Source organism: Papio anubis, chromosome 9 (assembly GCF_008728515.1).
Source record: "Papio anubis isolate 15944 chromosome 9, Panubis1.0, whole genome shotgun sequence".
NCBI classification, from domain to species: domain Eukaryota; kingdom Metazoa; phylum Chordata; class Mammalia; order Primates; family Cercopithecidae; genus Papio; species Papio anubis.
This window is the reverse complement of record NC_044984.1, coordinates 95,355,530-95,370,691: the sequence shown is the minus strand read 5'-3', so window position 1 is coordinate 95,370,691 and position 15,162 is coordinate 95,355,530. Positions and strand designations below refer to the sequence as shown.

The 15,162-nt window shown below is 42.1% G+C and overlaps 1 protein-coding gene across 5 annotated transcripts in view; it reads right to left on the bottom strand.

The window, feature by feature from the left end:
• Positions 1 to 15,162, bottom strand: part of ANO4 (anoctamin 4) — a 406,193-nt gene that overhangs the window by 121,775 nt on the left and 269,256 nt on the right. For all 5 annotated transcript variants that reach the window (XM_021922815.2, XM_021922816.2, XM_021922817.2 and 2 more), the window contains one exon: positions 9,698 to 9,829. In XM_021922815.2, the coding sequence (XP_021778507.1) occupies positions 9,698 to 9,829 (132 nt within the window). The remainder of the gene's footprint in view (positions 1 to 9,697; positions 9,830 to 15,162) is intronic.

The window sequence follows — 15,162 nt, the reverse complement described above, 5'->3', positions numbered from 1 at the left end:
GGAAATCAGATGTCTTCACATGCACAGGCTTATCCCTAGGGTAAGACAGTTGAAAAATTGTATTTAGGCTCCATTTATGTGGCACCTATGGGAGGTGGCAGCACTGTGGAGAAAAGAAAGACACTTCTTTTTTTTTTTTTTTTTTGAGACAGAGTCTCACTCTGTCCCAGGCTGGGGTGCAGTGGTGGGATCTCGGCTCACTGTAACCTCCACCTCCCAGGTTCAAACGATTCTCCTGCCTCAGCTTCCCGAGTAGCTGGGATTACAGGCATCCACCACCACGCCCAGCTAATTTTTTGTATTTTTAGTAGAGACAGGGTTTCACCATGTTGGCAGGCTGGTCTCAAACTCCTGACCTCAGGTGATCCACCTGCCTTGGCCTCCCAAAGTGCTGGGATTATAGGCATGAGCCACTGCACCCGGCCAACATTTTCCCATTCTTACAAACCCTCTATGACTCCAGCACCAACATTTCCATTGTTAGTGCTTTTTCTCAGGCAAAAAGAGCTAGGTCGTTTTGTTATTCTCGAGACTTTTGTGCTATGCCCTAGCTCACAGCATAAAAGCAGAAAAAGGCATGCAAGCAAATTTTGTGTCGAGTGGTCTTTTTTAAATGCCCATTTTGTATACTACACATGGCACACAATTAAAAAGTGTGATGCATGAATTAAATATCTTGGGATCAGATGTGAATCCTGATAACAGAATTTAACAGCCACAAAAAGTTTGATAGAGAAGATAGATGATCAGTTAGCAGAACTAAAGTCAAAACTGAATCAAGTCAAGGGAAGGTTAAAGTTGGACCTGGAAACCACAATTGACTGGCTGATTGACCACATTTTTCACTTCTTATCTAAATATTCTACGTTTTTGAGATGCTGCATCAAGATCAGAGAACCTGGCTCCAGAGTCCTGGCTCTGTCCCCCAGTGGTAACAATGCCAATTCTGCCTTGCTCCTTTCTTGTTCTCTTTGGTCTCACAAATATTCCCTGGGTGCCCCGTGCTCCCAGACACATAGCTCCTACCCTCAGGTAGCTCACAGTCTAATAGGAGATGAAAGTAGGAGTCCAAAGCCATGTGATTTTATTTCACATAAAATCTGCACCTTTTAAAGACAGATTTTATTTCAATGGGTCTTTCAATAATATCTGTTTCATACACACACAGTACACAAGTTAAAACATTTTGTGTACAACACAAAAGCTTTGCAAAGAAGTGGGTCAATGCTGAGTTATATGTGGCATGTATTTTCATTATTGATTTTGAAAAGATAGAAACTTGAAAAACTAGAAATACATCATGTTTCACACGGATGACTGCAGTCGCCAGAGCAGTCGGAACGACACTGTCAAAAGTTAGTCAGACCACGTCATTCCTCTGTAAAAGCCCACAGGCCTTAGGAATCAGGCTCCCTCCCAGCCTCTAACTCATCACTACTGTTATTCTCCTTGGTATTTCTGCTTCAGTCACAGGTCTTTGTTCTCTTTCCCAAACACAAGCAGAGCTTCTCCCAGATTAGGGCCTTTGTTTTGTTTTCTGTTCCCCTCTTGGAACTCTCTCTCTGCCCTTCTCACCTGCAAGTTTTTTTCCAATCACACCTTCTGGAGGAGGCCTGCCTTGAAGAATAGAAACACTGTCTTTCAGAAATACAACCTGCACCCCCACTCCCAAGCAGTACTCCCCATTCCCCTCACCCCACCCTCTTTTTCTCTGTTCCCATAGCATTTATCCTCTTTTCACTTGCTTTTAAATTGGCTTCAAAAAATGTTTACCTCAGCACACTAGTAGTGACTTTTGAGGCTGGATAATTTTTTGTTGTGGGAAGCTGTCGGGTACATTATAGGATGTTTAGCAGCATCCCTGGCCTCTACATATTAGACCAGTCGCAATCTCCACTCCTAACTTGTGACAACCAAAAATTTTTCTAGACATTGCCAAATCACCCCTCATTGACAACTGCTGGTTTATAATTTATTACCAGTTGCACCCAGCTAAACTGTAAGCTCCAGGAGGGCAGGAGTTTTTGCCTTTCTGTTTACTGTTGATCTCCAAGCACCCAGAACAACAACTGGTACGGAATATGTGGATGAGTGAATATATATTTAAACATATGCACACATAGCATAGCATAAATTTCATATTCTTCTCTTCAGAAGTGGTCAGTATTTAATTTAATCTCAATTTTTATGGGTGTTTACAAAAAAAATAACAGTAATGATAAAAATACAGAAAACGCAGGGAAGAACATTTTTCTGTCTATATCTAGCACATTTTTCTGAAAGACAATTAGAATTGATCTATTTCTTGAAAGAATGTCCTGTATATCTATTATAAAAAGTAACATGACTCTTTTTGCATATTTCCTTTTTTCTGTCGACCAGCAGAAAACCTTTATTATGGGTATTGACCTTAGAAAGTAATTGCCTCAAGGGTGTCATCGCTAATGCCATTTTAAGAATGAAGGGCAATGATACTTAAGCAGGGCAACATTCACAGGCACAGAGGTGAAGAGAAATAAATTAGTTCTTAAATGGACTTGGCTGTCATAGTCATCAGATTCAAATAGAGTTTAATTTATCACAGAGAATGGGTGGCCCTGCCTGAATGGTGTCATGTGATGGAAGACAGTAGAACCATGGTTTTCAAGGCTGGAGAAAAGGGGTGTGATTTTTGTACCCATCCCACCACTACCACCAGGGGAAATTTGGCAGTGTCTGGAAACATTTTTGATTCTCCTACAACTAAAGGGTTGGAGAATGCTACTAGCATCCAGTGGCTAGAGAGGCAAAGGATGCTGCTTAATATCCTACACTGCACAGGACTCTTCCCTACAACAAAGAGTTATTCAGCCCCAATGCCATTAGTGCTGCAGCTGAGAAATCTCACAATAGAGCCTAATGCTTATGAGGGTGAGACCTAGAGCCTCCCTGTTCGAATTTGAATTCCTGCTCTATCACTCAGATGAACTGCGACTGTTTATTTGGCAAATCTGCTTCTATTTGTCTTCTGGACACACAGGTAGACTAGTTATCTCAGCATTACTACATGACTAAGTTCTAGACCACGGAATGTGTGTGAAAGTGCTGTATACCACTCTTAGCCCTGGTCCATAAAAATTTCCTAAAAAAACACTCATCTCTCTTTTTCCTTGTCTGTAAGGGATTTAGGGGATGGCAGAATAACAAGATAACGCAGCCTGGGCACCTGAATGACTACATGAATCACAGTCATATGCCTCCTTCCCCCAGAGTGACCCACACTAGATAGTGCTGTGAACAAGTAAACTTCTATGCTGTTCTACTGCTGATATTTGGGAGTTATTTAGACAGGTGGCCTAGCCTAGGTATACGACCTACAGCAGGTTCTTTGACCATTTTGTTCCTCACTTTTCTCATCCGTAAATTGGTGATAATAATGATACCTCGGCCCTCAAAGTATTGTTTGAATATTAAACTTCTTCGAATAGTGTCTGGCATATAGTAAGAATTTTTCTACCTGTGGACCCACCTTGGTAAGCCCATATAAAGTGATCAAGTAGCATTTGTATGTTGACTTGTACCCCCTCAGGTTTGCTTTTTTTCCTCCTTAAATACAGTTATATTTTCAAACAGAATGCTAGGCTATTTGTTTGTTTGCTTGTTTGTTTGTTTTGAGAGACAAGGTCTCGTTCTGTTGCCCAGGCTGGAGTATGGTGGCATAATCATGGCTCACTGAGCCTCAACCTCCTGGACGCAAGTGATCCTCCCAGCTCAACCTCCCACGTAGCTGCGACTACAGGCGTGCATTGCCACACCCTGCTAATTTAAAATTTTTGTAAAGACGGGTGTCACTGTGTTGCCTAGGCTGATCTTGAATTCCTGAGCTCAAATGATCCTCCCACCTCAGCCTTCCAAAGTGCTGGGATTACAGGGGTGAGACACTGTGACTGGCAGGTATTTGTTTTTTAATTGATTCTCAACTTTAATATTTTTGTACAATGCAGTTAAAGAATAAAGGTTTACAATTAGATTATTCTGTGCTGTCTTTCTGACTTCAATCCTCACTCCTTCATCTAGTAGACAAGTATTGTGTGCCAATTTTATGCTAGGTATTGTGTTAGGTATCGGAGATACAATCATGGGCAAAAACAGATATGGCCTATGGCTCCACAGAGTACACAGTTTACCTAGGCAGACAGGCATTAATCATATGCTACTCAAATCACTATAGCATTTCAATTGTTAAAAAAAAATGTTATCTAGGAAACATTAAAACAGTATAGAACAGAAACCCAATCTTTGGAAGGATTGGTGGGGAAGGAGAGGGCCAGGGGAGGCTTCCATAGCAGGAGTCTTTGGAGCTGAGTTCTGGAGGAGGAACAACAGCATACTAGGTGAAGAAGGAAGGAATCAGGAGAGGAAACAGCATGTGCAAATGTCCTGGGGCAGAGTATATTCAAAGAGCTGAGAGAGGCTGCATGTGTCTGGATTATAACAAATGAAGGGTGGGAGGCAAGAAAGACAGATGAGGCTGGAGAGGGGATGGCAGTGCAGGTAGGCATTTGAGGGCTTCTAAGTCATTGTAATAATTTTGGTGCCTATTCTGAAGTTTTTAAAGAGTGAAATGACATGATTAGATGCATATTTTGAAGACACCATGCAGTATGCACTTGAGAGAATGGATTAGCAGTGACAAGTGTACAACCAGGGAGACCTGTAATATTATTTCTGGATTTCAAGTGAAATACAGTGACAAAGTCTGAAGTATAAAGATATTTAGGACGTAAAATCATCAATCCGTGGAGATGTATAACTTGTAGGAAGTAGAGATGAGAGAGGTGTCTAGAATAGTTTCCAGACTCCAGTTTCAGCAACTGGACAAATATTAGTGCTGTTTACTGAGACAGGGAACAATGGAGGTAGGCTACATTTGAAAAGAAGGTATCTTGGATTTGGTTTGAGATGAGTGTGCAGTCAGCTAACTTCACATCATCTTTATTCTTTACTCACATGATTCTTCTACTTTCGTTTCTATCTATTCATTTATTTTTTCGTTTAAAAAATCATTATTAAGCACTTACTATGGGATTAAAAAATGGGTGAGACAGACATAGTCTTTCAAGGAGTCTCTAGTCTTGGAGAAAGTAATTAAAATGGGTGGTACTATTGATTAAGGAAAAGAAAAATATTACTAAAACATAGATGAATACACCTCAACCAGAATTGGGGGTGGAGGTTGGAAAATCTTGGAAGGTTTTTCACTGGGAAATGTCTTTGATGAAACACTTAATAAACGTTCAATGTTTTTCTTTTTTTTTTTCTCACTACTTTCATGCCCTCCTCCCACTCACCCCCTAACCAACACACTTAAATTTTTGAGATCGGAGTCTTGCTGTCTCCCGGCTGGAGTGCAGTGACGTGATTTCGCTCACTGCAAGCTCCGGCCCCGAAGTTCCTGTCTCTTTGCTTTCTCTCAAGTAGCTGGGACTACAGGCGTATGCCACCACACCCAGCTAATTTTTTGTATTTTTTAGTAGAGATGGGGTTTCACCACGTTAGCCAGGATGGTCTCGATCTCCTGACCTCGTGATCTGCCCTCCTCGGCCTCCCAAAGTGCTGGGATTACAGGCATGAGTCACCGCACCTGGCCTAAATTTCTATTATTATCTTTTATTCCAAGACAATATGAAACATTCTGGAAAACTAAGAAGTCACATGGGATTTTGGACTATATTTGGAAAGCCAGGAATATCATGTTATAATTCCCAGAGTTTATTAACCAGCTACTTCTGATTAATTTAAATCCATTAATGTCACTCTCAACACATCCTTAGGGAATTCTTTTCTGATTGTACCCAACAATTGTTTCCAATTTGACAGCCAGCATTCTTCAAGTCATACTTTTACACGCCCATCAGAGGAATGTTATCCATGTGACATGACAATTTTCAAAGAGAAATAAATCCTCACCACCCATAATATTCAAGACACTTATTTAATTTTTCACCTCTTATTTGCGTGATAGAACTGCCTCTATTCTCTTGGTCCCACTGAGGTCTGGTTCTTTGGTTTGCTTCATTCTGGCTGTCCTCTGCTTTTTCTTCCTTGATTCTTCTGTCTTGATATCTCATCTTCCACTAATCACTCTCTTTTTCAGACTACACTAGGTCCTCCTCACACCCTATGCTCTTACTCACAGAAGCCTACTTGTGGTTCCTCAAAACACTCCATTCTGTTTCGCGCCTTTGTTCATTTATACACATATTACTGTCTCCTCTTGGGATACTTTTCGCCTCTTACCTACTTGGGCAAGTCTTATCCTTCAAGACCTGTATCAAACATTCTCTGCTTTATGATCAATCCTCATCACTTACCAACCTCCTTCTAAATCTGGAGAATTGAGTATCCCCCCTCTTAAGTCACACCCATCATACTGTTTACAATTATTTAAAATAGTCTGCATCTTTACTACACCAGGGTCCAGACTGCGTATTGTTCATCTTCATATCCTCTGTACCCAGACAGTGCCTGGCAAGAAGTGAACACTAAATTAGTGACTATTAAATAAATCAATTATTTCACAAATTAATACCAAAGCATGTCAAAAGGGCTTCTCAAATATGTGAGAGAGATGGCTGAATATCCCTAATCCAATCATCCCTCATTTATTATATATTTTTAAGTACTTCTAAAAATATGATTCTCAGTTCTAGTCCCTAGAAATTCTACTGGGTGTCCAAGGGCTTCTGACTTTAAGAATTACACTGAGAAGTATTGTTCTAAAGCAAGAACATTGTAGAATACAAACAGCATGAAGAGAGGAGGTGGAAAACCCTCCTCTTCCATATACCTATAACCCTTTGAAGTGAAACAAAATACCAGAGCACACATCACATACTTCACTAATTTATCCATCCATCTATCCATATATCCATTCATAATTTTTTCTTCCATTTACCTATATCCCATATATCTTCCCTTTGAAGTGAAATAAAATCTCAGAGTACATACCACTTACTTCATTTATTCCTCTATTCATTTATACATCTACACAACCACTCCTATACCCATCCATGTATCTATTCAGCCATCCATCCATCCATCCATCCATCCATCCATCCATCCATCCATCCATCCATCCATCCGGTGACCTATCCATGTATATACCCAACCATCCATTCAGTGACCTATCCATATACACTGTCCATTCATCCACCCATCCATCCATCTATCCATTCATCCATCCATCTATCATCCATCCACCTACCCATCCATCCATCTATCCATCCACCTATCCATCCATCCATCCATCCAGTGACCTATCCATGTACATACCCAACCATCCATTCAGTGACCTATCCATATATACTGTCCATCCATCCACCCATCCATCCATCCATCCATCCACCCATCCATCCTCCATCCATCCATCCATCCATCCATCCATCCATCCATCCAGACCTATCCATGTATATACCCAACCATCCATTCAGTGACCTATCCATATACACTGTCCATCCATCCATCCATCCATCCACCCACCCACCCATCCATCCATCCATCCATCCATCCATCCACCCCCCACCCATCCATTCATCTATCCAGTGACTATCCATGTATATACACAACCATCCATTCAGTGACCTATCCATACACACTATCCATCCATCCATCCATCCACCCACCCACCCACCCATCCATCCATCTGGATATATCCATGTGTCCACTCATCCATCCAGTGACCTATCCATGTATCCATCCATCCATCCATCCATCCATCCATCCATCCATCCATCCATCCAGTGACATATCCATGTATCCACTTATCCATCCAGTGACCTATCCATGTATCCATCCATGCATCCATCCACCCAGCAACCTATCAGTGTATCCATCCATCCATCATCCACAATTTCTGATACCCTTCTGCACTGTGCTAGGCACTCTATCAAACAGGTGAGAAGCACAGGGAAAATCTGCCTGTAAACCAGTCACCATTCCAGAAGAATTAGGGAAACAACTCATTGTCTAAAAAACTTCCAAGATGAACAAGAAAGACATGGTAGGGGTTTAAATTAAGTGTGGGAACACATCAGCTTTTTTTTCTGTCTTTTTCTCTTAAGAAAACACCCTAATCTCTGAATTAACATTATGTCCCTTCCAGTTCCCAGTTTCTCTTGAGGATCGAACTAAGATTTTGAGGCCAGTCTGTGAATTTCATGTTTGCTTCAATGACCCTTTCAAATGTTCACATACTGCAGCTGGGTTGGCTTCAATCTGACCTGTGGGGATCAGTTCGGCTATTTCAGAGGCATACAGAATTGCTTCCCCTGCATTAGACTGCTCTTACTATTACACATTTTTGATGCAGAACATCTATTCTTTGATTTTTCCTTTCCCCTTTGCCCTGCAGAGCTCCACAGACTTTAACTGATTTTCCGTTGCTGAAATATGTCCCCACCTGGCACTCCCTGCAACTTCTTGAAAACTGCCATTTGGTTTACTTTTGTTTTTTTTTGTTTTTGAGTCTCGCTCTGTCACCCAGGCTGGAGTGCAATGGCACAATCTCGGCTCACTGCAACCTCCACCTCCCAGGTTCAAGCAATTCTCCTGCCTCAGCCTCCTGAGTAGCTGGGATTACAGGTGCACACCACCACGCCCAGCTAATTTTTGTATTTTTAGTAGAGATGGGGTTTCACCATCTTGGTCAGGCTGGTCTCGAACTCCTGACCTCGTGATCTGACTGCCTCTGCCTCCCAAAGTGCAGGGATTACAGTCGTGAGCCACCATACTCGGCCTGGCTTACTTTCTCACAAAATCAGCAAGTTTTTTTTTTTTTTTTTTTTTTTTAAATCTATCACCCCTTTCTTCCCCTTCAGATAAGTCATTTTTACTGAGGCTGTCACCACTGCTGGAGCAGGAGGGTCTGGAATTCCTGATCTTGTTGCAAGGAAGGTGGGGCCGACCTGATCTCTGCCCCCACTGGAGGCTGTGTTTACAGTCTCCAGCACACGGCAGGCTTTTCTGTCCTCCCGCCTGCCCTGCCCTGCATCCAGCCATCATCTCTTGTCATCTCAGAAGCTTCAGAGTAAATTCTCTTTCATTTTTTCAGTTCCTCACAGGCTCAGTTACTTAGCCAACTTGTTTTTCCTCCCCACATGTCAAAAGTGACAAATAACTATTCTGAGACAGTCTGACAGACGAGTCAGCAAGTGGCCTGCCAGGTGATGTGGCTTTTCCTAAGGCAACCCTGTGAATTGCTGAAGAAAGGGGAACTGAGAAGTGAACCAAGATAAAACAAAAACCAGAAAACAAAAAACCCTCTCTCTGCTGGATCGGAAAAGGTGTAGGCCACTCCTCCTGTCTGCTGGCTGGATGCAGATGAGCCTGCAGGGGGCTCCATGCACAGGGGGTTGGCAGAGCAATGAGAATGACAGAGCCTGGGTCACTGCCTTTCTGTGGAGAAGATCATTTACCCAACACACACATGAGCAAGCATTGTATCATCTTAAGCCACTGGGATGCAGGGATTTTTGGTTACAGCAGTTATCTTCCCCTGACTGAAATAAAAGGGATATGAACACTCAACGAGACTTTTAGGGGAGAAGGGCACTACGCTGTTCCTTCCTCATGCCCAGCAATCAAAGGCATGCAGGGTGAGGCTTTACTACAGCTGCACATCCTTAGTAAGACAGGGGCTTTAACATGGAATACTCACTGATGGATCCTTTGCTGGCTGAAAGGGGCAGTGTAGCAGTCATTCTCCTCCAGGTCTGGCAGTGTCTCCTTGTCCAGCCTCATTGGCTTCTTAGGTAACCATCTCCGAAACCTGCTTATTTGTTTATCGATCCTGTGGTACATGGAAGGCAAGACCAAAGGGTACAGCATGTCAGCATCACCCTGAAACACAGGAGGGAAGTCTCCACAGAGCCACAAGTATCATACCACACATTCCAGGCCCTCTCACTGCACTCATGATATCCTTGTTTTAGATGGAAAGACAGCCAGAACTCTAGTGTTGTTCTGATTTCACCAAGTGGCCTCAATATTATTACTGTTTGTGAAATAGCAGCTGTGAGTTAGATGTCCACCCACATGCCAATAATAAATGACCAAGCAGTCCTAACAAGGCTGGAAAGCTCTGAAAAGGATTCCAACAGTCCCTTAAGCAAGCAGCAGAGACCTTAACTTACATTCTGTAGGTTCTAAAAAATTCATTTTGTGTTTGGAAAACATCTGAGGGCAGAGAAGAGCTCTAGCTGTAGTTAACTTTGGGGAGGGGGTGCTGGCATGTATCCTGGGGGTTGTGCACAGAGAGCTCCATGCCATGATTTGCTTCCTGCCTCTCCCACCTCTCCCAGCAGCCTCTCAGCAGGCAGCAGGATTTTTGGCTTTCATAGATCTCTTTTTAAGCTGGCTCCATGGTTCTCATGGTGCTCCTAGGGCGTGGTGACACACATGTGTCCCTCTAATGAAGCCAAGTCAATGAAAACAACAGTATTCTAAAAGTGGTTTTCAGCCACAGTTTTCTCTCTGGCTGTCTCCCTGGTTCCTCAGTTCCACTGACTTCTGCTGATGAAAACATCTGGCTTCCAAGTGAACAGTTCCCAATCACTGTTCATAGAAAAACACCAGAAGGAGCAAAAACCACACCAAACTTTAAAATGATAGCACTACCTCAAGTGTCTATACTACTGGAAAAAAAAATCTTCTAAATTTATTAACTGAAAACACAAGGAATTTGGTCATGCTTTATTTTTTTCCTAATTAAAACAATATGTTTACATGGCAATGTACTCTTTTCAGTGAATGTTATGGCTAATTTTCTGTGTCAACTTGGCTAAGTTAAGGGATGCCCAGATAGCTGGCAAACATTATTTTGGGATGTGTCTGTGAGGTTGTTTCCTGAAGACATTAGTGTTTGAGATTGTAGACTTAGTAAAGAAGTTGGCCCTCACCAATGCAGGTGGGCACCATCTAATTCATTGAGGACCTGAATAGGACAAAAAAGTGGAGGCAGGGTGAATGTGCTGTCTGCTTGAGATGGAACATCCATCATCTCCTGCCCTTGGACATTGGCCTTCCTAGTTCTCAGGCCTTTGGACCAGAAATGGGACTTATGCTATCAGGTTTCCTAGGCCTCCTTCTTAAAAACTGCAGATTGCGTGACTTCTAGCCCTCCAGAATCTTATGAGCCAACAGTGAAAATCCTGGTCCAAGTCTGAAGGCTAGAGCACCAGGAGCACTGATGTTTAAGGGCAGAAGAAGAGAGATGTCCCAGCTCAAGCAGCAGCAAATTCACTATTCCTCCATCTTCTAGTTCCACTCAATGGGTTGGATGGTACCCACCTGCATTGGGGAGGATCAGCTTCTTTACTAAGTCTACTGATTTGAATGCTAATCTCTTCCGGAAACACTACCACAGACGCACCCCAAAATAATGTTTTACCAACTATCTGGGCATCCTTTAGCCCAGTCAGGTTGGACATATAAAATTAACCATCACAGTGAAACTCTCAGCTGAAGATGATATTATTTATGTAACCAATCAATTCCAAACTAAAAAATAATGGTAAACTTCTCTTTTACTATCTCCTTTATTCTCAGCATTGTTCCAGCCTCACCATGACCCCAACTCTGCTTGGTGGTGGCTGTCCTTCTTCAGAACTCCCAAAGGGTCAAACTGAAAAGAATCTCACAGTGGCTGTAGGACTCTCCTCCCAAAGAAAACCCTCCGCCCCAAAAGAAGTATATTTAAAATATAGTGAGATGATGGGCTTTGGAGAAGCAGCATGACACAGTAGGTGACAACATGAACTACGGGGCTGGAATGCCTAGATTCAAATCCTGGCTCTGTTAATATTAACAGCAGAACCTTGGGCAAGCAATTTGACTTTGCTGAGCCTCAGTTTCCTTATCTATAAAATGGGCATGATAATGATACCCAATTCATAGAGTTGTGATGATGAACTTATTAATACACATATAAAGTCTTTAGAACTGTCTGGTGTACAGGAAATGCTGGCTATTATTACTGTTTTTCTCTTTTTTCCAAAAATAAAAAATCGAGCAACCAGCTTGCCTCTTAACATTTCTGTTTTTTGCTTTTTAATTCAAAGTTAATTGTGTTTCACCAGCATCTATCACTTGTCTATGCTCAATGATTTAGTCCTTATATGGACTCATAAATTAGACTTCCTCAGCTAAGTTGGTGGCCTTCCCCATGGTTCTTGGCTTTATTTCATTTGATTGCCTTAAAACTCATTCAAGAAAGAGGACATTGGCCCAAAGGTTTTTTATTATAGAGCTTTTACCTCCCACACATCTCCAGTCTGCAGCACTAATCAGATCACACTTTGTAAAATTCACATTCCCACAGAATCTGGGCTCTGCGTGCAATGACTATGAATTGAATCCAGCTGGGTACAGTGCTTAATGTGGATAAAAACAAATAAAAATGTAAAAAAAAGTCAGGCATAACTACTCTACAGGAGTGAAATGGCAGCCTTCAGCAGCCAGCTGGTGGCACCACAATTTAATTGAAATGTGGAGATGATGAAAAGAGAGTAGAACAGGATAATTAAAATGATTAATTAATTGAAATATGTGAAAAAGAGGAAGCGAGAAGGAGGCAAGACGATGCTGCTTGGCATGGTAAAAGGAAGCTGAGATTTGTAACTGGGGTGCCTAAAACCTGGCTGTCTTGCGCCTCAGCTGTATGACCTTCCACAAGTTATTTACCCCTCAGAGCCTTCTTTTCCAAGGTTATAAAATAGAGGTAATAGTAACAATATTATTATCATCATTATCATCATCATCATCTTACTGACCTTACAGAGTGGTTAGTGGGCTCATAAAACATGGTGAGTATGAAATGCTTTGGAGAAGCTGCCAGACAGATAGCAAGCATTATTAATAATTTCTTAAGGACCACACAGGACTAACATAAAAGTGATGGAAAGCAAAGGAACTGGGCTTTTTTTTTTAAACTGTGGAGGAAGAAAGACATTAAAAAGAACATCTTAAAAATAAAATCCCCGTGATCTGCCTGCCTTGGCCTCCCAAAGTGCTGGGATTACAGGCGTGAGACCAGTCTGGCCAACATGGTGAAACCCCATCTCTACTAAAAATACAAATATTAGCCAGGCATGGTGGTGTGTGCCTGTAATCCCAGCTACTTAGGAGGCTGAGGCAGGAGAATCACTTGAACCTGGGAGGCAGAGGTCGCAGTTAGCTGAGACTGCACCATTGTACTTCAGCCTAGGCAATAGAGTAAGACTCCATCTCATAAATAAATAAAATCCCCGAGACACTGGTTGGGCATGGAGATTAGAGGGTGTGAACTGGCCTTCACTGGGGAGCCTGAGCAGAAGCAGGTGGACAAAGCATGTTGTCCAGGTTCCATTACACATGCCTGTACATGCTGTGTGCACTTCACTATGACTAAACCAAACACTCAAACATGGTCAGCAGTTTGTGTCTTCTTCTGGTTACCAGAGTTTCCCCCACAAAGTTGTACACACCCTAACCCCCAGAACCTATGAAGATGTTATGTTACATGGCAAAAGGGACTTTGGAGATGTAAGGAAGGTTACCGACCTTAAGACAGGGAGAGCATCCTGGATGATTCAGATGGGCTCAAGTTAACCACATGAGACCTTTAAAAGTAGAACTTTCTCTGGCAGGAGGGATGTGGCAGAAGGAGAATCAGAGAGATTCAAAGTTTGAGAAGCACTTGACCTACTGTTGCTGGCTTTGAAGATGAAAACAGCTAGGAGGCAAGGAATGCAGGCAGCCTCTAGAAGCTGAGAAAGACTTTCAGCCAATAAAGAAATGGAGATCTCAGTCCTCTGATTACATGAACTGAATTGTGCCAGCAACCTAAACGAACCCAGAAGCAGATTTTCCCCAGAGCCTCCAGATAAGAGCCCAGGTGACAAAAACCTTGATTGCAGCCTTGGGAAACCCCGAACAGACCAACCAGTTGAGCCTCCCCTCCCTGACCTCTGACTTACAGAATTGTGAGCTAATACATTTGTGTTGTCTTATGCTGTTAAATTTGTGGCAATGCGTTATGATGGCAATAGGAAATGAATATACCTCTTAAAACACTCTTGGTCTGATCCTCTCCTCAAGACCTGGCAACAGCTAGCCAGGCTCCTACAGTCAAGGCTGCCATTCCATGCGCTGTTCTCACCTCCCAGTTAGGTGGCTCTGGGAACAAGAATCTACCTCTCTGTGGCAGGATAGTGAGTGAGTGCTCCCCTAGTCTGCTCTTCCACAAACACATTCCTGTCTCCAAACTTTGCCACACTCAGACTTCATTTAGGGCCCCCTTCAGTCACGCAAGACAGAAGCACATAGTGCAAAAGCCACTAAGCTGGAAAGCATAAGATTCAAGTTGGACTCTTGATTCTGCAGTCATACATCAGTGTGGCCTGGGACAAGCCTTTTTTCCTCACGTAACTTTAGTGCTCTCATCTCTAAAATGATGATCAGCCAGATATTCTTTAGATACTACATGTTGTTGGTGATTTGGGTGATAATATCCTGATTATGTCACTTATGTGATTAATTCAAACTTGAATTAATAACCTTTAGTATACAATGTTAGGTAACCTCTAGTATACAATGATAGATAACCTTCAGTATACAATGATGGACTTTGGAGTCAGCTGGAAGCTGATGATTCATATTCCAGTTTTATAGACCTTGGTGAGCAAGTAATTAAACCTCTATGAGCCAACAGAATCCATAGAATAAGGCAATGGTAAAAGATTAAACATGATCATGGATATCAAGTGCTTACACAATGCCTTGGATGACCAAAGGGCTTGATTGAGTGATAGTTTCTAGGATGAAGAAAATTATGGTGACAATAATGATGAACTTTTATATAGATTGTTCTTTTCCCAATAGAAGTTCAAAATCTGTGATTCTCCCTTGTAGACTGAGGTCTGTGTCCCCACCTAATAAACATCCCTAAATAGTTAACCCTGAAATTTACTTAGATATGTTAAAGTCTAGAAACCAACTAACCAGAAAGCACCCCATTTGTCTCTTCAGTATAGGAGTGGACTATAGTATAGACTTTACTTAATGAAGCCTCCACCAACAGGGAATAGAAAAGAGAAAACATTGGCTTAATGATTTAGCATTGATTTTGGTTGGGTATGTTGTCAC